This window comes from Doryrhamphus excisus, chromosome 17 (genome assembly GCF_030265055.1).
Source record: "Doryrhamphus excisus isolate RoL2022-K1 chromosome 17, RoL_Dexc_1.0, whole genome shotgun sequence".
NCBI lineage: Eukaryota > Metazoa > Chordata > Actinopteri > Syngnathiformes > Syngnathidae > Doryrhamphus > Doryrhamphus excisus.
The window spans coordinates 5,207,648-5,230,022 of record NC_080482.1 but is presented as its reverse complement, the minus strand read 5'-3'; the positions used below and the strand labels follow the sequence as shown (position 1 = coordinate 5,230,022).

At 40.2% G+C, this 22,375-nt stretch overlaps 1 protein-coding gene across 2 annotated transcripts; it reads left to right on the top strand.

Moving 5' to 3' along the window:
- Positions 1-179: 179 nt before the first annotated feature.
- On the top strand, positions 180-22,219 carry spire1b (spire-type actin nucleation factor 1b). 2 transcript variants are annotated; one of them, XM_058053130.1, is made up of 17 exons: positions 180-725; positions 3,067-3,095; positions 6,715-6,945; positions 7,515-7,640; positions 12,002-12,076; positions 12,294-12,458; positions 13,239-13,325; positions 13,637-13,766; positions 15,257-15,298; positions 18,126-18,289; positions 18,387-18,480; positions 18,576-18,718; positions 19,562-19,699; positions 20,331-20,401; positions 20,489-20,516; positions 20,665-20,930; positions 21,863-22,219. In XM_058053130.1, the coding sequence occupies exons 1-17, from the start codon at positions 392-394 to the stop codon at positions 22,116-22,118; spliced, it is 2,379 nt and encodes a 792-aa protein (XP_057909113.1). In that variant the 5' UTR covers positions 180-391; the 3' UTR covers positions 22,119-22,219. The 2 variants fall into 2 exon arrangements, with proteins under 2 accessions (XP_057909113.1, XP_057909114.1); XM_058053131.1 differs by lacking the exon at positions 15,257-15,298.
- Positions 22,220-22,375: the final 156 nt, after the last annotated feature.

Sequence of the window (22,375 nt, the reverse complement as noted above, 5' to 3'; positions counted from 1 at the left end):
TCTATTGGCTCATTCAAAGACTTCCTGTATCCAAGGACTTCCTGTATCCAATGACTTATTGCCTAACAATATAATAAACAATGTAACAATGTACAGCACAACAAAACACTGATATCTCTCTATCGATATCATGACGCTGGTATCGACACTGCCCTTGGTATCGATACTCTTTGGGATCGATCCGCCCACCCCCTAACGGAGAGAGCTGTAGCCACACAACGTCTCGTGATCGTGGGTATCAGAACCTCGAGCGGGCCACGAAAGCGTCTCACGTAGCGTCCACACCGTTGCTGGCGATCCGGGAGGAGGACGTGGGTGAACAGCAATGTCTTCCCCGGGTTAGCTCTCGCTCATCGGCTTGGCCTGCTCTCGCTATCGAGATAATGCCAGGATGGCGGAGCCTGGAGGCGGGCTGCACGGACTGACGGATGCTGCGAGCCAGCTCGGCGAGCATCAGCACCACAGCGTGATGACTTCCGCGGGGGACGCGCGGCCGGAGGATCTGTCTTTGGAGGAGATCCTCGGGCTTTACAGCCAGCCCATCAACGAGGAGCAGGCTTGGGCCGTGTGTTATCAGTGTTGCGCGACGCTGTTGAAGGAGCACCGGAGGAGGAGATCCTCAACTGCTGCCCAGGCGACCCCATATCCGACGAGGATATCAGGACCGAGCGATGTTCGGATTGCAAAGGACGGATCTGTAAAGCTACATCACCAGAGCTGTGAAGGTAAACATTGTATAGCATTTTAAACGCGATCATAGCGAGGTGATGTCATATCTTTTTGTGCATAGACACATCAAATGCAGTGAATATGAAGGCCAAATCTAACAGTACTGTCATATACAATCAAGAGTAATTTTAAGTAATTTTAACAATAAACAAGTAGGCCTCCACATGATCAGTGACAAACAAAGGAACCCCCTGGTGATGTTTTAACGACCCCCTTAAAGTGTTCTCTGGATTTGCACATTTTCCTCTTCACTAAAGGCACATGTTTTGCATCATGTGACTTCCATGTAAAAAAAAAAAACCCTGAGCCTATTTTGCAGCTTAATATCACACCACAATGCTCATTGGGCATTAACTGGGGAAAGCATGTGATTAATGTGTCTGGCTACTGATCAGGGCAAGGTGGAGGTTCACGCCTGCATGGATAGATGGATATAGAAGATGTGTGTGTGTGTGTGTGTGTGTGTGTGTGTGTGTGTGTGTGTGTGTGTGTGTGTGTGTGTGTGTGTGTAAAAATGCCATGGTAGATCCTCCCACATACATCTCACTGGGTGTAATACAGCTTACTAGCAATTGCAATGGAAGATGATCAGACTAATTAATGAGCTGTTTTAGGACTAAAGCTTTAATGGGCGACTGCTATGATTGCTATGTATACTGTATATACATATACATGATTTTAACTTTAACATACTGTAACATAATAAACCAAAGACAACTACTCTTACTTCAAGTGTGTCGAGTTATATCCATGCAATTGATTATTCAATAAACTAGTAGCACTGTATAGGAATCAAATAATAGCTAAAGTCTGCAAAAATTCATGTTCTGTCTACACTGAATTCAGCAGGGCATGTAATGGATGAATAATGAATAATCAATTGCATTGATACTACTCTGCACACTCTTTAAGTAAGAGTAGTTGTCTTTGGTTTATTATGTCACAGTATGTTAAAGTTAATAAAGTTAAAGTTCATATAAATGTATATGTATATACAGTACACATAGCAATCATAGCAGGGCAGAACATGAATTTTGCAGACTTTAGCTACAGTAAACCTCGGATATATCGGAAATTTGCTCACAACGGACAGATAAAAAAGAACCGATTTTTCTGTAATGCATTTCCAATAAAAATTCATTGCATATATCGGATTTTTTATAACGGATTTCGCCTATTTCGGACAAAATCTCCAGTCCCGTTCCAATGCATTTCCATTAAGGGAAATTCCAGTGGGAACAATTGAATCCGATATATCCGAGGTTTACTGTATTATTTGATTCTTAAACAATGCTACTAGTTTATTGTCTGAAGTAAGATGGCATAGAAAGACTCCAACAATGGTAACTTGGGCCCGCTTCACACCTAAAATCTGTCAAGTTTGACTAGTGTGAGAAGTCAGATACATGCTGAAGTTGCAAGAAGTGGGGACGTGATGCTTGTGGATAAATGGCATAGCGATGGGCCTCACCATATTGACACGGAATGCTCTGGATTAGCGTATTTGGTATTTGAGGATAATGGTAATCACCCCAAATACTAAGTCTATGTCGCATGGGCCACGAATGAACCCTTTATTATTTTTTGGGATCTGATTACTTGAATATAGCATTCATTTTTTAAACATTACATGTAATATTCTCTGTATTAAAAGCAATATGTGGATCACATAATGGCTGAACATTGCTGCACTTGGCTGCAAACACTACACTGTAGTTTGAGAGGACGCAGTTGACGTGGAGCCACGAGCGGGAACAAATACTGAGCAGAAATAGAAAAAGGAAAGGGTATTTTCAATGGCAAGTTGAGCTTCAAAACAATGACAGATGGCTCTTTTAGCAAGACCAAAGGTCTTTGTATCGGCTGTCGTTGCGAGTTGAGTTGTAATGGCGTATGTAGACTCTCAAATGCCAAAGAGAAGGTACTGGAGCACTGCAGGTATTTTTTTAAAATTGTCATTCAGACAACCTTTGCACGTATTATACAGTAGTGACAGCACCAGGTAGGTTTGGATTTCATTTAAAAACTGCATTTTGTGTTCAGGTGTGTTGTCATTGACTAATATTTAAATTAGTTTGATGATTCCAAACATTTAAGTATGACAAACATGCCAAAAAATAAAAAATCAGGTAGGGGAAAATACACTTTTTCACTCCACTGTAATGTAGACAGAGTCTAGATATTTCTATGGTCTTGGAGAAGTAGACCTATAGACTCAGTAGATGTTTTTCTGTGCTATAATGGTATATAGTACATATTTTGTATTTAAAAATGCTTGTGAATGGATTTGAACCTGCTGCTTAAATGTGACAACCCTTCTGTCTTGTTTCCCTGCAGGTAAATACAACCTGTGCACCCAAACAGAGGTGAGTAACACAGCTGGGTTTTAATTATTGCATATTAGCATCACAGAATGACCTCAAATTATATAAAATATATATTAGACATTTCAAATTTTGCTGCTTGGTGGTTTTATTTTTACTTACAAATTTTAAAGATAACATTAAATCCCCTATCCTCATTTTTTAAATTAGCTGTGTCATGTTCTTTAATCCTGTTGGAGTGGAACCCGTTTATGTTGACGTCTCTCAGATTGACCGTCGACATAAGCGGTTGTTGACATTACCAAACTCAAAACGGAAACAAGCCATTCCTTCCACAATTACTGTTGACGGACAGGGTTTTTGAACCTATGGTAGTTTGTGGGCGTCGTTTTCCTCCATTTGTGCATATTTTAAATTTTGGTTCTTCTGTTTTCATACTATGATATGTTATGATATTTCAACTGGACAGCACTTAGACGGTTGTCAACGTAAGTGTGACTGATACCTTTTGTCTTCATACCTTTAATTAATGTAAACATTTAACATATACAGACACCAATATAGAGTATCAATACATCCAAGGTAGCCTTAACTCTAATTTTAATAAATATCACATTGTATGCACACTGCCTCAAAGAATGTGAACAGTAGATGAGGTGGTGAATGTCCCATGATATGTTTATGTCTTGGAGGCAATTCCATGAATTTTACTGGAAATCGCCAGCCTATATGTAAATCATGTGTTCGCTTATGTGAATAAGAGAGCAGATGGAGAATAATGGAGTTAGACCTCTTCTCGGTCATATAGTCGATTTCTCTGTGTAGGGAAGGCGGGGCTGCTAGCATACACACACAGTGCAGCAAGGGAGCTGTAGAAATTAGGAGGAAAATGCCGCAGAATGATAATAATAATGAGCAAGGTGAGCCAATCAACATGAATGAGCCAGCATGCCGAGTTTGCTCAAAAGCGGTTGGGACAAAAAGGCAAGACTACCACCTCAAACATGTCCACCATTTTGGGAAAACTACACATTGTAAAGTGCAGCCTGCCACATCCTAGAACAGTTCATTCATTCATTTTCTACCGCTTATCCTCACGTGCTGGAGCCTATTCCAGTTGTCTTTAGCAAGAGGCGGGGTACACCCTGGACTGGTCGCCAGCCAATCACAGGGCACATATAGTCAAACAACCATTCACACTCACATTCATACCTATGGACAATTTGGAGTCGCCAATTAACCTAGCATGTTTTTTGGAATGTGGGAGAAAACCGGAGTACTCGGAGAATCATTTACCAGAAGTAGCTGGTCATATGATAGTTTGTGGTCAAAGTAGTGCCCTCAGGTTTAAATGTCATAGAAAAGAATCTCAGAGAACTAGTTTTGCCCGAGGGAAACATTCCTCCCTTATTCTGTCTTATGATGAAGAATGTGAGTAAAATATTTGTAAACAACTTCACTTCAAATGTGTCTTGTCATTGCACCCAGGTTACTATTGAGCTTTGAGGATTTTATTACTATATAATGGCACTGAAATAGTACAGTAGTTCTAGAGTGTGTGTTATATTTATTATGTATATGGCTGGTCAAGCATATAACATTTTTGGAGCTATTTTTATTTACTTTTTCATGATTCTTATAATACAGTCTCCCCTCAGCCCAACTCTACGGACAATTCTATGGCTAAGTTTTGGATTTGAAATTTGAGATGAGGCTGTAAGGTCCTTTGTAGGACAGAAACAGTTTAGCAACATTTAGCCCCTTGACACAAATGTTACAATTGTGATAATGCTAATTTCAGCACCTACGACTCTTTGTTGGCTAGCATAGTTGCCTCTTTGCCATTCATTCATTCATTTTCTACTGCTTATCCTCACGAAGGTCGCTGGAGCCTATCCCAGCTGTCTTCGAACGAGAGGCGGGTTACACCCTGGACTGGTGGCCAGCCAATCACAGGGCACATATAGACAAACAACCATTCACACTCACATTCATACCTATGGACAATTTGGAGTCACCAATTAACCTAGCATGTTTTTTTTGGAATGTGGGAGGAAACCGGAGTACCCGAAGAAAACCCACGCATGCACGGGGAGAACATGCAAACTCCACACAGAGATCACCGAGGGTGGAATCGAACCTGGGTGTCGCAGTTGTGTGGCCTGTGCGTGAACCACTCGACCACCATGCAGCACCTCTTTGCCAGTTTCCCCTTTTTTCATCTCCTCATCAGCCCATCATTATGCTTGGTTGCTTGGAAGCCTGGGAACCACTCGGGGAGGCTGATATGCATGATTGGTCAGCCTTCATCTACAGATGCTTAAGAATCACGAGGAAGGTTGTCGTTAGTAAAGTATGGCTTATTGTTTTTTAAACTGAAACATAAAATAGAGTTTCAGATTATATTTTGTAGGTAATGAAGGGCTAGTGTGGGAATAAAAAAAAATGATTATTTTGGATGATGAACAGCAGAAAGATTATTAATGTGATTTCTTTAAAACAAAAGCATGTATGTTTGCTGGGGGGGGGGTTCTGACAAACTAAGAAGCGGCACTCAGCCATACCCCCTGGCGATGAAAAGGAAAACTAATGTTAGAACTTTACACATCTCCAAATTTTGTCCGTCTCACTTTAACTTTTCACTTCCCTTCTTCCTCCATTCGGCCATGCTGCCACTTTAGATCAGTTGTTTATGCAGTCTGGCCGTCTCGCTCTCTTTTCTCAGTGCTCAGGCAAGCAGATTAATCCCCTGTGTGATTTCTCTTTCTTGTCTTTTGTCCGAGCGTTGGCATCGCTGGTTTTATCAGCCATGACACTCCAATCCGAGTTTATATGCTACAAAACAGGCTAAACAGAGGCACAACCACATGGATCCATAGGTGGATTTGCAAAATGCTCAGTTTCAATATGAACATGAACATAAAATGCAATTAGAGATTGAAATAATAAAATTAAGGATGGCTATTTTTTCAGTGCATGTCTACCCACCATGGCAAGAATGTGTGCACCACAAAAATAGAATTCTCATTGTGCAATAATAAATTATACCATGACGCTCATGGTCATGGTTTGTTTATTTGCTCAACAAGTTACATTAAGGAATATCACAGTTACACCAGGCCATGTGCAAGTACAAATATGCAAGTATGTGTGCATTCTTGTAATATCACAAGGCAAGGTTAGAATCCGGATCAGCGGCCTTGTGGAGTTTCATGCACAGCATGAAATGGTAATAGTAATGGTTTTATTTCATTTGAACATGCATCAGATTACAATTGAATGCATCACATAATCAGTTCACAGTTCCACATGTCCAAAAGGAGTAGGAAGAAGCAAAGCTTATTAAATCCTACCCCTCCATCTGGTACTTTTACAATCAGGAACTGTTATATTTGTTCACTTCCTGCTTTCCTAATATAATTTAAGTTGTTTTTTTGTTTTTTATTTTATAAATAGTAAAAAAAAACATTTTTATTACTCAAATAAGCTTAGTTTTGAATGACAATATTACACTCCATCCAAATAATATTTTCACAGCATATCTTAGCATTGTTTGGTGGCTTCCCAAGTTCAATGGTCTAATGGGATAACGATGGTGATTGGATAGAGATTTCCTGTTTGGATTCAGAGTTTTCAGTGTTTGGTGTTTGTGCTCCTGCAGGTGATCGAATCTCTGGGTATCATGATCTACAAGGCTCTGGACTATGGGCTGAAGGATAATGAGGAAAGGGAACTCAGTCCTCCTCTGGAGCAGCTCATCGACATGATGACCAACATAGCAGAGAGCGACGTCTGCCCCGATGAAGGCTATGAAGCAACTGAAGAAGAAGACGACGCGGATGACGACCCTGACAACATTTCTAATCTTCATGGCTACAAGGGGATTCTTAAGGTATGCAAAACAAGATGTGGGAGCAGCTTGGTTGTGGTATTCTAACCGAATGTATGTAATGGATGCAGACGTTGGTGGTGTCACTCGACAGTGGAAGACGTTTGGATAGCCTTAGTTTTATTCTATCATTTTTTTTGTCCCCTTTCTCTTTCATTTTTCATCTCATCACACCATTCAAGTATCAAATCGTTTAGCTAATTTAGGGATGCCTACTTTCCCACAGTGCTGAATGCCTTTGATCTAATTAGACCAAAGGCATTCGATCTAATTAAGCCAAAGGCATTCGATCTAATTAGACCAAAGGCATTCGATCTAATTAGACCAAAGGCATTCGATCTAATTAGACCAAAGGCATTCAATCTAATTAGACCAAAGGCATTCAATCTAATTAGACCAAAGGCATTCGATCTAATTAGACCAAAGGCATTCGATCTAATTAGACCAAAGGCATTCAACAACTACTTCCACTTTTCTCAACAGATTCCGACCGTTTCACAATTAACCTGGACACTTTTCTTCTCATTTTTATTTTTTTATATGTGTTCATTTTTGAATTGTCTGCCTTCTAGTTTTGTACAGACCATCTGCCCAGTCAGTCGGATGCTCCCAGTCACTACCAGGCAGTATGTCGTGCTCTGTACACTGAAACCAGGGAATTACGGACTTTCCTGGAGAAGATCAAGAGTGCCAAAGAGGTGGGTCATGGGTTTATAGGCGTGTAAGTCCTGCCCCCTCTCCTAAATCTGTACAGGATGATGACTGACCCTTTAGTCTTGCTACTCTAGTAGTCTAGCTACTCACACAATTGAATGTATAGTAATCCCTTGTTAATTGGTTCCAGACCCAACCATGGCAAGTGAATTTCCACCAACTAGGATTTTTTGTATAAAAATTGAATATTTTCATTGCACTAACATTACTGATGCCGAGTGACCAGTGTAGAATACTGCATCTTATTCACAGCGTCTTTGAATGAGTTTTCTGAATTCCTTATACAAGAAGGACAAAGTAAGAATCCAAAAACTTACCACTTCCACACAGAATAGGAGGAGAATTTGTTTTCATTCCATCATGCACAACATGCCATGGCTGACTACAAGCAATGTTTTGTCATTACTGATGCCTAGTGACCAGAATAGTACATATAACTTGTCTTTCAATATTTTTAGACCAATAATGGGTCATAGTCAACAACAAAACAGGGATCATTAATTAATTATGTTTTTGCGATAAAAAAATGCGATATAATGATGTTATTGTCGCTGATGGTCGAAACACCCAAAATTTGCGTAAATATCTTGACAAATGAGGCCAATTAACAATTATTTTCTATGTTTTCAAATGCAAATTTGAAAAGACAAAAATGACTATACCTTGATTGCACTCCATCATAAAATCGTGGTTGAACGCTGTTCATTTAATCAGTGCATTTGACTTTCTGCCAAGCCCCCTATGAGGCTGTTGGATTAAACTCACAACATAATGTTTTTCCACTGTTCATTCATCTATTAACATCTAGTGAAGGACTCACATTAGGGTTTGCCTTGAGGGCTCGGCAGTAGTTTAGAAAATGTCCTGTTGGGAGATGTGTGTGTATTTGTGTGTCGCCACCTCAGGGTTCCTTCCTGTTATGCACTACTGCTACTGCCCTTTTAGTGTGCATAATGCACCAGAATGAATAGAGGGAATCCGGTGGGTTACATAACTGATAAAAAGAAGGGAGGACAGAGAGGATACTTATTGAAGAAAGCAGGATAAATGAATGACATTTATGGTTGGGCTAAGCCAAGGGTGTCCAAAGTGTGCCCTCGGGTTCATTTGTGCCTGCAGCTTGTTTTTTAAATATTTAGATATTAAATATTCATTCATTTTCTGCTGCTTATTCTCACGAGGGTGCTGGAGCCTATCCCAGCTGTCTTTAGGCGAGAGGCGGAGTACACTATGGACTGGTGGCCAGCCAATCACAGGGCACATATAGACAAACAACCATTCACACTCACATTCATACCTATGGACAATTGGAGTCGCTAATTAACCTAGCATGTTTTTGGAATGTGGGAAGAAACCGGAGTACCCGAAGATGGCCGAGGGTGGAATCGAACTCGGGTCTCCTAGCTGTGAGGTCTGCGCGCTAACCACTCGACCACCATGCAGCCTGATATGAAATATTACATCATACAATTACATATTTATTTAGTATTATAATAATTTTTTTTGTTGTCTTGAACAAAGTTCAGTTTCTCCAACATTCATCCAATTATATCCAATATTCAGTTCTTTATTTCTTTGGCTAAATTATAAAAAAACATACCACAAAAAAAGTTATTGATGAATTGGATAATCGAGTAATCATTGATGATACAATGATACACTGTATTTACTGAGTGTGGAAAAAGTAAGTAATTGGCATATCCTGTACAGTATTCAGTCATCTGAGTTTTTAAATCTACTGCTACTAATATACTACTGCTACTGTATGTATTTGTATTGAACTTTTCAAAGCAATTTGGTTTCACAGTTTATTTACACTAAGGAAAAATGTATACCGGTATCTTGCCACATACAGTATCTAAAAATAAGTGTCACCATGATCACGTCCTGATTCAACCCCTTACTGCCGTTTCTGTGATTCCACATGAATACTTGCATGAAAGTATGTGCATCTGAATGGGAGCAGGGTATGTAGTATTTATGAGGTAATACAAGCATACATCTGTGCCTTTGTGTATAAATGAGATCAGCTGTGAGCATCACCCAGCCCCCAACCCTGCACAGCTGAGCTGCATGGCTGCAATGTGCCAACCCACTGGGGGGCGGGGGGTCCATCCTAATCATTCGACCACTACTAGCACTTATTTCCAGACCCTGTCTTTGTCTCCTTAAATAGACATTCACAGAAAACAAACTAGTCAACGTTGCTCTGCCGGACACAAACCAATTTGCATGTTACACTCAATTGGTTTTCAGTCTGAAGTGTAAAGGGAAATTATTGTTAGTGACGTGCGTCTTTAATCGACGATCGACCTGGTGACCAACATAGAATACTAATAATTCACATTTTGAATGCGTCGTTTTAATGCCTTGTATTTGTATTTTTAGTTCATTTAGCAATGTAATGCTTGGAAATGTCTAATTCAGACAAAAAAAAAAGTACAAGTTTGCTGTTTTTTGTCGATTCATGAAGCGTGTTTAACCCACGGAACTTAAATTAATTTCGAACCGCGTTGTGGTGAGGGATGACTGTATGTACAGTAAACCTCGGATATATCGGAAATTTGCTCACAACGGACAGATAAAAAAGAACCAATTTTTCTGTAATGCATTTCCAATAAAAATTCATTGCATATTTCGGATTTTTTTATAACGGATTTCGCCCATTTCGGACAAAATCTCCAGTCCCGTTCCAATGCATTTCCATTAAATTTCCCTCGCATATATCGGATGGCCGCATCGTGGCGCTCTGATTCGCCGAATCGTGACAGGCCGCTATACGACGTCATTTGCAGCGTTGCCTGCGCGTCCAGGTACATTGGAAACATAGTCAAGGAAGTGCCTTTTTATAACGGATAAAATCCGATTTACGCATATACCGGATATAAATCCGATATATGCGTAAAACGGACATTTTCCGGTATACGCATATAACGGATTTCGCTTATATCGGACAAAACCAGTGGGAACAATTGAATCAGATATATCCGAGGTTTACTATACTTCGACATTAACGGGTTCTTTTGTCGTAAGAATTGGACATATTTGTAACTGATACTCTTATTCAAGTGTAGCATTTGAATGAATCCTTTAGCTAGTTGACTGCTGTGCAGAATGTCCCTCATTCAGAGACATTCTCCATGACCCTGACCAAGGTACTATGTAATCTAGGAAATGGGTGCGTGCTGCTTCCTGCATCATGTACAAAATGTGATGTTTGTGTTCTGTTCTGGTAATTCCAAAAGAGAACGAATGGAGTTGTTCCAATAAATAACACACTCGTCACTGGCTAGATGAACAGTGTTTTCCTTAAATGGCCTGCTTTAATCCCATAAGCCCTTCAACATTGCCACGTAACAATGGATCACTGTACGCTGTACTGTAGTCCTGCAGTTATGATGCAGCAAAATGCATGTGATTGTGTGAGCGATGTTACGTAACAAATACACAGCAGAGCTTACATGGCAGCCGAGGCAGCTGTTCCTGGGTAGGATGAGAGTGCTTCTTGAGTCCGTCCTCCTTTGAGTACACTATTACAGTCATGTGATTTACTTTGATTTGGTATGACGAGCACAGCATTAAGCAGAGGGAATATGTTTGTATCTTTGGATTTCGACCAAGATGGATGTTTGGTTGGGTGATCAAAAGAGTGACAAAATGCAACATCCTACTTTCCTTGGGATGCCTGTTGTAATACAGTAAACCTCGGATATATCGGACTCAGATATATCGGAAATTCGCTCACAACGGACAGATAAAAAAGAACCAATTTTTCTGTAATGCATTTCCAATAAAACTTCATTGCATATATCGGATTTTTTATAACGGATTTCGCCTATTTCGGACAAAATCTCCAGTCCCGTTCCAATGCATTTCCATTAAATTTCCCTCGCATATATCGGATGGCCGCATCGTGGCGCTCCGATTCGCCGAATCGTGACAGGCCGCTATACGACGTCATTTGCAGCGTTTGCAGCGTTGCCTGCGCGTCCAGGTACATTGGAAACATAGTCAAGGAAGTGCCTTTTTATAACGGATAAAATCCGATTTACGCATATACCGGATATAAATCCGATATATGCGTAAAACGAACATTTTCCGGTATACGCATATAACGGATTTCGCTTATATCGGACAAAACCAGTGGGAACAATTGAATCCGATATATCCGAGGTTTACTGTAGTACTCTATAGAAGTTGCAATTGACCATAAAATACAGGAGAACACACCCACCCACACACACATAAAAGGGTCCTTGTGATGGAAAAAGTAATTTGAAGAACCATTTCAAATGTTACACTTTTTTTTCTCCTCTATTAGTTGGGCTTTTCTTTTCTCTAACAGAACCTTCGTAAGATGGAAGAAGAGACAACAGTCGACTCCAGCAGAGACCTGGATGAGTTACAAAATGCCGACTGGGTAATGAACACAAAATATCATTAATATTTGCCAGATCAATAACGGCCCGCTTGGTTTCATTACATTTCATATTCGTATAAGCTAGTTTGTTTGATGCAATTTAAGGCAAAATAAGGTTCACATCGTCACAATGAAAGAATTGCATAAAACATACTATTATCACAAATTAATATTTCCTGCCCTCCCTCTTGATGTCCTTTACTCCTCCCCACTTCAGGCTCGATTCTGGGTTCAGGTGATGAGGGACCTGCGAGAAGGAGTCAAGCTTAAAAAGGTGCAGGAGCGCCAGTACAACCCTCTGCCCATTGAATACCAACTTACTCCCTATGAAATGCTTATGGATGATATCAGGTCCAAACGCTACAAACTGCGCAAAGTCATGGTTAGTATGTCATCTGGATAACAGACATTATGATGTACCTGTTTGCTTTAAAGGGGTAACCTATTATGCTCACTTTTTGTCCAGTTGTAATGAGTTGTGGACTTCTATAGAGTAGCTTTGTAGATCTTTCAGAATCTGCACCTATTCCAGTGGTATTTACTTGGATTTCCAAAACATTCATTGATTGATTCATTTTCTACCGCTTATCCTGGGGGATGCCGAAGCCTGTCCCAGCTGTTTTCGGGCAAGAGGCAGGGTACACCCTGGACTGGTCGCCAGCCAATCACAGGGCACATAAAGTCAAACAACCATTCACACTCACATTCATACCTATGGACAATTTGGAGTCGCCAATTTTTGGAATGTGGGAGGAAACCGGAGAAAACCCACACATGCAAACTCCACACAGAGATGGCAGAGGGTGGAATTGAACTCGGGTCTCCTAGCTGTGAGACCTGCACCCTAACCACTCGTCCACCATGCAGCCGATTTCCAAAACAGTCTGTTTTAAATTATCCCACTCACGGCCCGCCTCCAGTCACTCCCACTCCTCTGTGATTGGTCATGTGAATGTTAGAAAAAAAAAGTCATTGGAATCATTGGATCATCCTGGAATCGTTTAACATGAGAATACAACATTTTAACAACAATTATAGGTCAGAAAAGTGGAAAAAGCATAATAGGTCCCCTTTAAAATGATTGATGATGTCACTCAATGACTACACTATGAACCAAATATGATAAAAGTGAGGATTTTTTTTAAATGTGTGCCTGTTTCAGGTGAATGGAGACATACCACCCAGGATTAAAAAGAGTGCTCATGAAGTCATACTGGAGTTCATTAGGTCCAGACCCCCCCTCAACCCTGTGAGTGGAACTAAATTCTTACAATCTTCAAATCACATTGCAACCCTGTGGAACTTGTGACATCCTTGTGTCGATAAAAACAGAGATCTTTGTATCGTCTTTGTATGAGCTCATCGGCTAGACGGCTGTTCCCACAAGGCAGCCATGGATCATTAGTCATTAGTGAAGACATGGAACTGTAAATTTACTGTTGTTTTTTTTTTGTTGCATACACTTTCAATTTGATCATATTATTTGGAAGATAACACTTGCTTTTTGTCATAGCATATATTTTTATATAGAACATCATTAATTATGACAATGTTGCGAAGGTGTCGGCACGTAAACTGAAGCCACCAACACAGCCTCCTCCCACGCTTCATGAAAGGATACTGGAGGAAATTAAAGCCGAGAGGAAACTTCGACCCGTATCTCCAGATCAAATCCGCAGGGGGCGACTGGGTAAGATCTTCAACACTTTTTTGGGTCTTCCTCTTCATACATAATTATAATCAGACCAGACAAGTTTAAAAGCCGGAGATGGAATTGGTTATGATAGATACTATGCCATCATCTTTATACCAGATACAACCCGTGAAACTTTATTGACAATAAATCTTACATTTTCACCTACCGACCGTCTACAACTCCAAAATGGCTCTCTGCACTTGTTGAGAATGTGGCCTAAAATGTCTTTTATGTTGCAGCTATTGCACCTTGCACCTTTTATTGCTTTAATTACTCCTGTACAGGGTGTCCCTCAGGTCTGGACAGATAATATAGACATGAAATATACATTAATTAATACAGTTGAACTCCCTGGGGAGATGTTCAGGGCACATCTGACCGGTAGAAGGCCTCGGAAGACCCAGGATACGGAGAGACTGTGGGCTCTAATTTCATGGCGCAACGCAAGGTGTCGCAGTGGTAATTTGGTCCAGCGCACCACTGTGTGCAGCCAATTTGGTCATTTGATAGACTGGGCTGCGGCGCGAGAGGCGTAGCGGCGCACCAGGGGAGGTGTCCACATTTTCAGTTTTAGCGTAGCGACAATTTTGTGACAAAACAGGACGCCAAAAGTGCACTGAAAGCTCGCCAGCTCCGACCTGGTCTATTCTTGGCGCAGGCGAAGCGCTCCCTGCGCAGTGGGAAATTAGTGCACAGAGGTCACCAAAACCTCACAGGCAGGTTTTTCAGAGATATATACTATGTGTGTATCTATGGTGTACCCCGCCGCCCCCTCTATGAGGATAAGCGGTATAGAAAAAGAATGGTGGACTTTAGGGACACCCTGTATAAAGTATAGTTGGCAATATAGTGAGAGTTAAACTGTAATTTTTGCAATACATAATTTACAATAGGATGCACGGTGACCGAGTGGTTAGCACGCAGGCCTTACAGCTAGGAGACCCGAGTTCAATTCCACCCTCGGAGTTTGCATGTTCTCCCCGTGCATGCGTGGGTTTTCTCCGGGTACTCCGGTTTCCTCCCACATTCCAAAAACATGCTAGGTTAATTGGCGACTCCAAATTGTCCATAGGTATGAATGTGAGTGTGAATGGTTGTTTGTTTATATTTGCCCTGTGATTGGCTGGCGACCAGTCTGGGGTGTATCCCGCCTCTTGCCCGAAGAGAGCTGGGATAGGCTCCAGTACCCCTGCGACCCTCGTCAGGATAAGCGGTAGAAAATGAATGAATGAATAATGTACAATATATAACAATAAAGTATAATATACTGTATTTTATATATACAGTGTTCACAATGCTAACAACTCTTTGGAGTTGTTATGACAGTATCTCTCACTATTGCATTTCAAACTAAAAAAAGCATGCTAACTTCTACAAAGTCTTGCTATTTGCACTGTAAGCATATTGTTCATAATAATAATATTTTCCCCCTAATAAGCTCCTAATCCAAATGACCGTCCCATGCCCTGCATTTCTCTTTGCAGCAATTCGACCACTTAGCATGTCTTTCAGTTTTGATACGTCAGGTAACGTTCCTCCTCCTCCTGCTGCTGCTGCTGTTGCTGCTTATTTGGCTTTTATTTATTTCATGATTGCTTCTTCTCTTTTCACTTGCTATGGCCGCTCATCTGCTCAAACACACACACACACACACAGGCGACCATCTGCACACTGCATTCATATCGAATGTCATGCTTTAGTGGTTGTGCTGATGTGAAATGCGATGTGAGAGATTGTTCAGTTGGAGGGAATAGATAAGATTGACAAATTACAGAAATATTTCATAATTGGAAAGTCAATTATTTTCTGAAAAGACATTTTTTCCACACACAGCGCAATAAAAAGGTGAGTCACATCCTTTTTAAAGGCATTTTTAAGCGAAAATGTTAAATAAAATGTTACAAATTACACAATGACAGAGTGATTACTACTAACTTTAGGGCTTCTGCTGTTTCCAGCAGTCGTCATTGTACAGTACTTTTAACAAAATGATTTTTATCATTATTACTGCTGACTTTGCAGAATAGAATCAGGGTGCTGACAGAGCAGCGCATTACTTCCTGATGCATATCCATCCCACCAAAAACATTTATTTCAAATCGCCAAAGACACCACTGTGATCGAGATGTTCCCTCTTACTGAAGCGAGTGTCTCTCATCCCAACATAAGCTTTATTATCACGCTCAGTCATTCATGACGTCAGATTATCCTACTGTATGTGTCTGCTACTCCATGTGTACTCCTGGACCCATTTTGTTGTTTAATGGTGTGTTTTGTACTTTGCTTCACCAGGCAACAATAAGTCTATGGTATTTTTTTTTCCTCACTGGTGTACAGTATACGCATTGCACCTTTAATGCAGTACTTGGTCTAAATTCAGGGAGAAACAGAGGCAACAATCAAAGAAATTTGCCTTCATTGCTTCAAGATCTTGCTTTGAATATTAGACTGATCATCCTTTTATGACACCGACTAATTTCTACTTAACATTAATCAAAATTTCTTAGTCCACTTTGCTGCTGCTTCATGGTTTGATCCTGTACGTGGCTCAGAACCCTAATTGACACCAGGACAACGGAACCCCCTTAAAACCACAACCTTTGTTTGTCCATTTGCTGCACTCTTAAAACCACCATTTGATATTTGTGGATCTTAAGAGAAGTGTTGGCATGAAAAATGCTTGAAAAAGTACATATATAAGTATATATATATATATATATATACATATATAGTACAGTGTATACAAGTACAATATAGAATTCATGCAATAACAATGGAACATGCTTAAAAAACACATTGGATTGACGTGCGTCATATTTACGTTTGTATAAGTCAACATGTCCGAAAAGGAAAATAAAAACAACATCCTACCTGTCATGTGTCAGTGATGCGTTGCGACCCCAGAATGCAGAGCGCACGTCCAAAATGCAGATGAAAAAGTGTTTTTTAATGATAATCGTGCTATGCAGCAGCAAAGACAAGCAACTGACCACACCAAGCAAATGATGAACAATGAATCGACAAAGGAAGGAGCACACACCTGACGTGAATAGGGAACAGAAAATTAGAGGCAGGTGCGCCAAACGAGTAAGGGGTGAGAGAACAGAAAGGAACAACAAAGGAAGTGGTTTCAAAATAAGGGCATGGAAACAGGAAGTATGACATAGAAGGAAACTAAATGAGCTGTCACAGGGGCCAAGTCCCACATCGTGTGTTAAACATCTAACAGGTTACCACTTTTTAATAAAATAATTATAATTTTTAATTAAATTATTAATAAATTAATTCTAATTATTATTAATAAAATAAAAATAATTATTATAAATTATTGTTATTATTATTAATAAAATAAAAAAATAAAAAATGAAAAAGTTAATAGAGTTGGCAGCTTGGGTGTTCAGTCATAATAATTAAAAAAAAAACAGAAAAAATGTGACTGCATCTCATTAATCAGCAACTATTTGGTATTCTAGTAATCTAGTTCTCTGATTTCAGCCTCTCAAATGGGAAATTTTTTAAATTTTGTTTGTCATCCATGAAAGCAGAGTCATTATCTGCATTAAAACACCCACTATGTGTATTCCCTTATTGCATTGATTTAACAAAATATGAAAGATATTGCAAAAATATGACATAATGTTCACCTAGCTTTCCCTAATGAAGGAGATATCCCCTTCTAGGTTTTGGCAAAACTCGCAGTATGCCACAGGACTTGTTTCGTACGGGATTAGGTAAAGTATGAGCGACGTTGCAGCCATGTTGGAAGGTTGATTTCCCAACCCTTACCTTGTCTCTCTGTCTGCCTGGCTGCTCACTAACGTTTACTCTGATCAGATAGCGAAGGAGCGGACCAAATGACGGTACAGTGCACAATGCCGACCTCGATATATCCAGCTTTTGTTTGAATCCAGAACCAAGAAGATACCCGCATCAAAACGATGAGCTCTCCAGGATAAACCAGAGAGCCGTTACAGATCAGCTGTGACTTTTACACTAACTCCCACCCTACCGAGTTTTTTTTTTTTTTTTTTTTTAAATATTGTTCCACTCCTGTGAACCACCAATTTTGAAAAGTGATGCTGTGTGTTTAACACCCGCTTATCAATCCCCTGCCTTCATACCGACCTAACCCACCCATCCCGAATGGATCTCCATTTTCCTCTATGATGATTGCATTGTTTGACAATACCCTCATCATAACTTTATTACTTTACTGTAATTGACAATACAAACAAATCAAATTTGGAATAATATAATAACAAATGCAAGAAATCACAAGAGGAAATAATAAGAGATCCAGTCCTGAATGTCTGCTTGTTTGATTGACAGCTGTTTGTGTGTGGATGTATGCAGATGACTTTAGTCCCTACATGGGCAGGAGGACCTCCAGCACTCTGTCTTTGAACAACGGACCATCATCTCCTACAGCGGTACCCTGCGGATCTCAGTCCGTACCGCAGAGGAAGAAGCTTCTGAAGGCTCCCAGTCTTGCCGAGCTGGACAGCTCTGATTCCGACGTCAGTGTGGGCGTTCGTGGTGTTCTCTTTTCTTTCGTGTGACATCAGAACGGCGAAGTGTAATATATGTGCTTGTTTATTTTATGTATTTATCCAGGATGACTTTACAGGCCACAAATCAGTGAGTACCTCAAGTGTGGCGACATCTCTAATGGATGACACATCTCCTGAATCAGCACTGGGGAAGAAGAGTGAGTATTGTATTGTATTTTCTTTTATGTTTTATTATGCTCCGTGAGCCATTAACTTACATAATGATTTCCTTTTTGTGATTCCCGCAATCAAGCTCCACCAATGTTCCTCCCCATCTCCTCCACACCGCAGCCGGAGAGGCGCCAGACCCCCCAGAGGAGACACTCTATTGAGAAAGAAACCCCAACCAATGTCCGACTCTTTCAGCAGCCCTCTAAACAGAACTCTAAATCTCTGGTGAGTTAACAATGAGTGACCACTTCAGGTACAGCGGAAAAACTCTTTTGTCAAAGTGCAGCCCGGGGGACTATTTTCATGCCAATGCGGTCTAGTGCGACTTTAGAGGAATATGGTACTTTTTGAAGTGTACAACCGTAAAGGAGGGACATTAGAGATGCTACCATCAATCTGATGTAATAAATAGTGGAAGACTTCAAACATAACAAATCCGAGTGCAAGTAAAGTAAGCACATTGGACATGGCTGCTGTAAGGACGTTCCACTTTACATCTTGTTATTGCACCTCGGGGCACATCACATTGTCTCAAGGATTTGTGTAGATGCTCGATTAGGGGTGGGCAATGTATGGCCCGGGGGCCACATCCGGCCCACCAAGTGTTTAAACACGGTTCTTAAATATGTCCTTTCCACAGTATTTCATTGAAACTTAACATACAACCTTTTGATGGTTTAGGTATTTTTGTTTTTTTTTAATCAATTTGGTTATTTGATCTGTGAAAAGTGCTCCTGAAAAAAGAGACACAGATTGCATGACTCTTGCATGACAGATGCAATAATTCCAGGTGGACTGTTAGAATTATATGTGTAAAATATATAGTCTGGCCCCCCCATCAATTTTGTTAAATCAGTGCATCCCGCATGTCAAAAAGTTTGCCCACCCCTGTGCTACATTGTACCTTGCACAGAAACAACAAATATTTGTTGTTTGCTAAGGCTCCCCACGGTGAAATCTCTCCATGATTGCATTTTCCTGTATCTGTATTAATGTAGCAGTGCAGTGTAATGGTGTCCCTTTGGTAATTAATATACAACACTGACTTGTGTTTTTGTGTGTTTGCAGGAGGAGTTCTGTTTCCCTGTGGAGTGTCTGTCTCTGACAGTGGAGGAGGTGATGCACATCAGACAGGTTCTGGTTAAAGCAGAGCTGGAGAAATTTCAGCAGTATAAAGAAATCTACACGGCAATGAAGAAGGGAAAGGTACGTTTTTCCTGAATTACCTGATACGAAATATATGATTTTCTCATTACAGTCATCCCTCGCTCCAAGTCTAAGTCAACATATATAGGTTATTTCTATGAAAAATGGGTCTATTTCATCAACCTCCCCATTTTCCCTTAAGTCTCCGGGGAGAGTCACAAATAAAAATTTCAAGGAACGACTAATTGACAACCACTTATGTTGATGTCAGGCATCCATTCCGAGGGCTTCCACTGTATGGCGTTAGGTTAAAACATGGTTGTGTAACTTTAATGTTGTTATATTTTCAAATTGTGCAATACTTAAGATTCATTCATTCAAGTGAAACTCAGGTACAATATGTGCAATACTACATTTTGTTTACTGAAATCCCACATTTTGGTTACTGCAATTCTACATCTTGTTACTGTATAGGTTATTGTTTTTGATGTACATATATTTACACTTATTTTGAACAGCACCTGCCACTTTTATATTTATATTGTTATTCCTTGTTTTATTTTTATCCTTTTCCTTATTCTTATTTTTACTTTCTACAAAATGCACCGTGGTGTTGCACTCAAATTTTGTTGTATGCAATACAATGACAATAAAGGCGATTCTGATTCTGATTCTGATATTTTCATTGCAGCTTTGCTTCTGTTGTCGAACCAAACGGTTTTCCTTTTTCACCTGGTCCTACATCTGCCAGTTTTGCAAAAAGTAAAACACCGTCAACATACAGAAAAAATACATATATATATACAAAAAAAAACACATTGCATTAATTGCTTCTTTTTGTCTTCACAGGCCTGTGTGTGCACAGTGTTGCAAAAAGGTAAGACATAAATTTATTGTTATATGAGAAATCAACCAGAATTGACTTAAGTGACATTTCCAGATGCTCTGCCTTGTTAAGATGCTATGCGTTTTATCTTATCTTTATGATAGAAAAATAACCTAATACCTATTATATATATTGACAGATGAGACTGCCATCCAAACCTTATTCCAGCCTGCCCATCTACTCCATCGGCTCGACTAATACTCTACCCAGGGAGAGAATAAGTGCCATGGCTTCTGCAGGACAGGGACTCCAAGTGGCTGGAGGTCCACAGACTTCAGCGGCGGCTGAAGCAGCACCGACTCCGCCTTCCAAAGGAGTTAAAAAGGCTTCTGGTGCTGCAGCAGTGAAGCCTGAGAAATCCTCCAGTGGCCATCGACGGCCGAGCATTCACAAGACCATGTCCAAGTAAGACCTCTAGCCTGGTTCCTTGCCTTCGGTTGGCCACAATAAAAGGCCATTCCAAAATGACAGTGACAGTTTGTAAGTGTGTTTGTTTGCTTAGTTGTGTTTGGTTGTGATTGGGGACAAGTCTAGGGTGTTTCTCACCCAAACTCCGCTTTGATAGTCTGCCAACGCGAAACACGCAAAACTTTAAATTATTATTATTTATTCAAAATTATTTTTATTATTTTTATTTATTTTAATTATTAGTACAAATTACTGTTTACGCTGTACATTGTTGTTCATATTTGATGTCATCTATTTATTCTCAACATTATTATTTATTATTATTATTGCACGGGAGCCAGGCAACGACATTTTGTTGGCAATTTCACTGCTCTATCTATCTATCTATCTATCTATCTATCTATCTATCTATCTATCTATCTATCTATCTATCTATCTATCTATCTATCTATCTATCTATCTATCTATCTATCTATCTATCTATCTATCTATCTATCTATCTATCTATCTATCTATCTATCTATCTATCTATCTATCTATCTATCTATCTATCTATCTATCTATCTATCTATCTATCTATCTATCTATCTATCTATCTATCTATCTATCCATCCATCCATCCATCCATCCATCCATCCATCCATCCATCCATCCATCCATCCATCCATCCATCCATCATCCATCCATCCATCCATCCATCCATCCATCCATCCACCCACCCCTCTCTCTCTCTCTCTCTCTCTCTCTCTCTATCCATCCATCCATCCACCCACCCCTCTCTTTCTCTCTCTCTCTCTCTCCCTCTCTATCCATCCATCCATCCATCCCAGATCTCCCCTTAATGTGAACAAATTAATGAAGAATAAGACCGTTGACATCCACTCATAATTGGAATATCTTTTTCATAATAATTTTCCTATTGTTTCCAGGCTATCCAAGCATGGCTCCTTAAAGTCACATGAAGAGCTGGAGCTCCCACCAGAGCTGACAGAGGACTGGGCCACCATGGAAGTGTGTGTCGACTGCAAGAAGTTCATCTCTGACATTATCGCCTCCAGCAAGCACAGCCTGTCACTGGCCACCAAGAGAGCTCGTTTAAAACGCAAGACGCAATCCTTATACATGTCTTCACCGAAAGGAAGGGAGGAGTACCGACCCACTGAGCGAACAATCAGTGAGATCTAGACGATGTAGATCTATGTCTCTCCAGCTGCTGTATGTACGTACGACAGTCATAAGTAATAAACCTCTAGGATGCATAGAGGCTTTGTGTACATCATGTACAACCTCGTCATTTGACCCTTTCATTTCTGCTCGAGGACTTTAGGGAGGAGAAAGTACAAGAACTACAATGTTTATCTGTACTCTCTTCTCTGGTTGCACAACAGAGTGATCCACCCAAGCTTGCACCGAATCTAATAAGCACAAGACAGAAGAAAGAC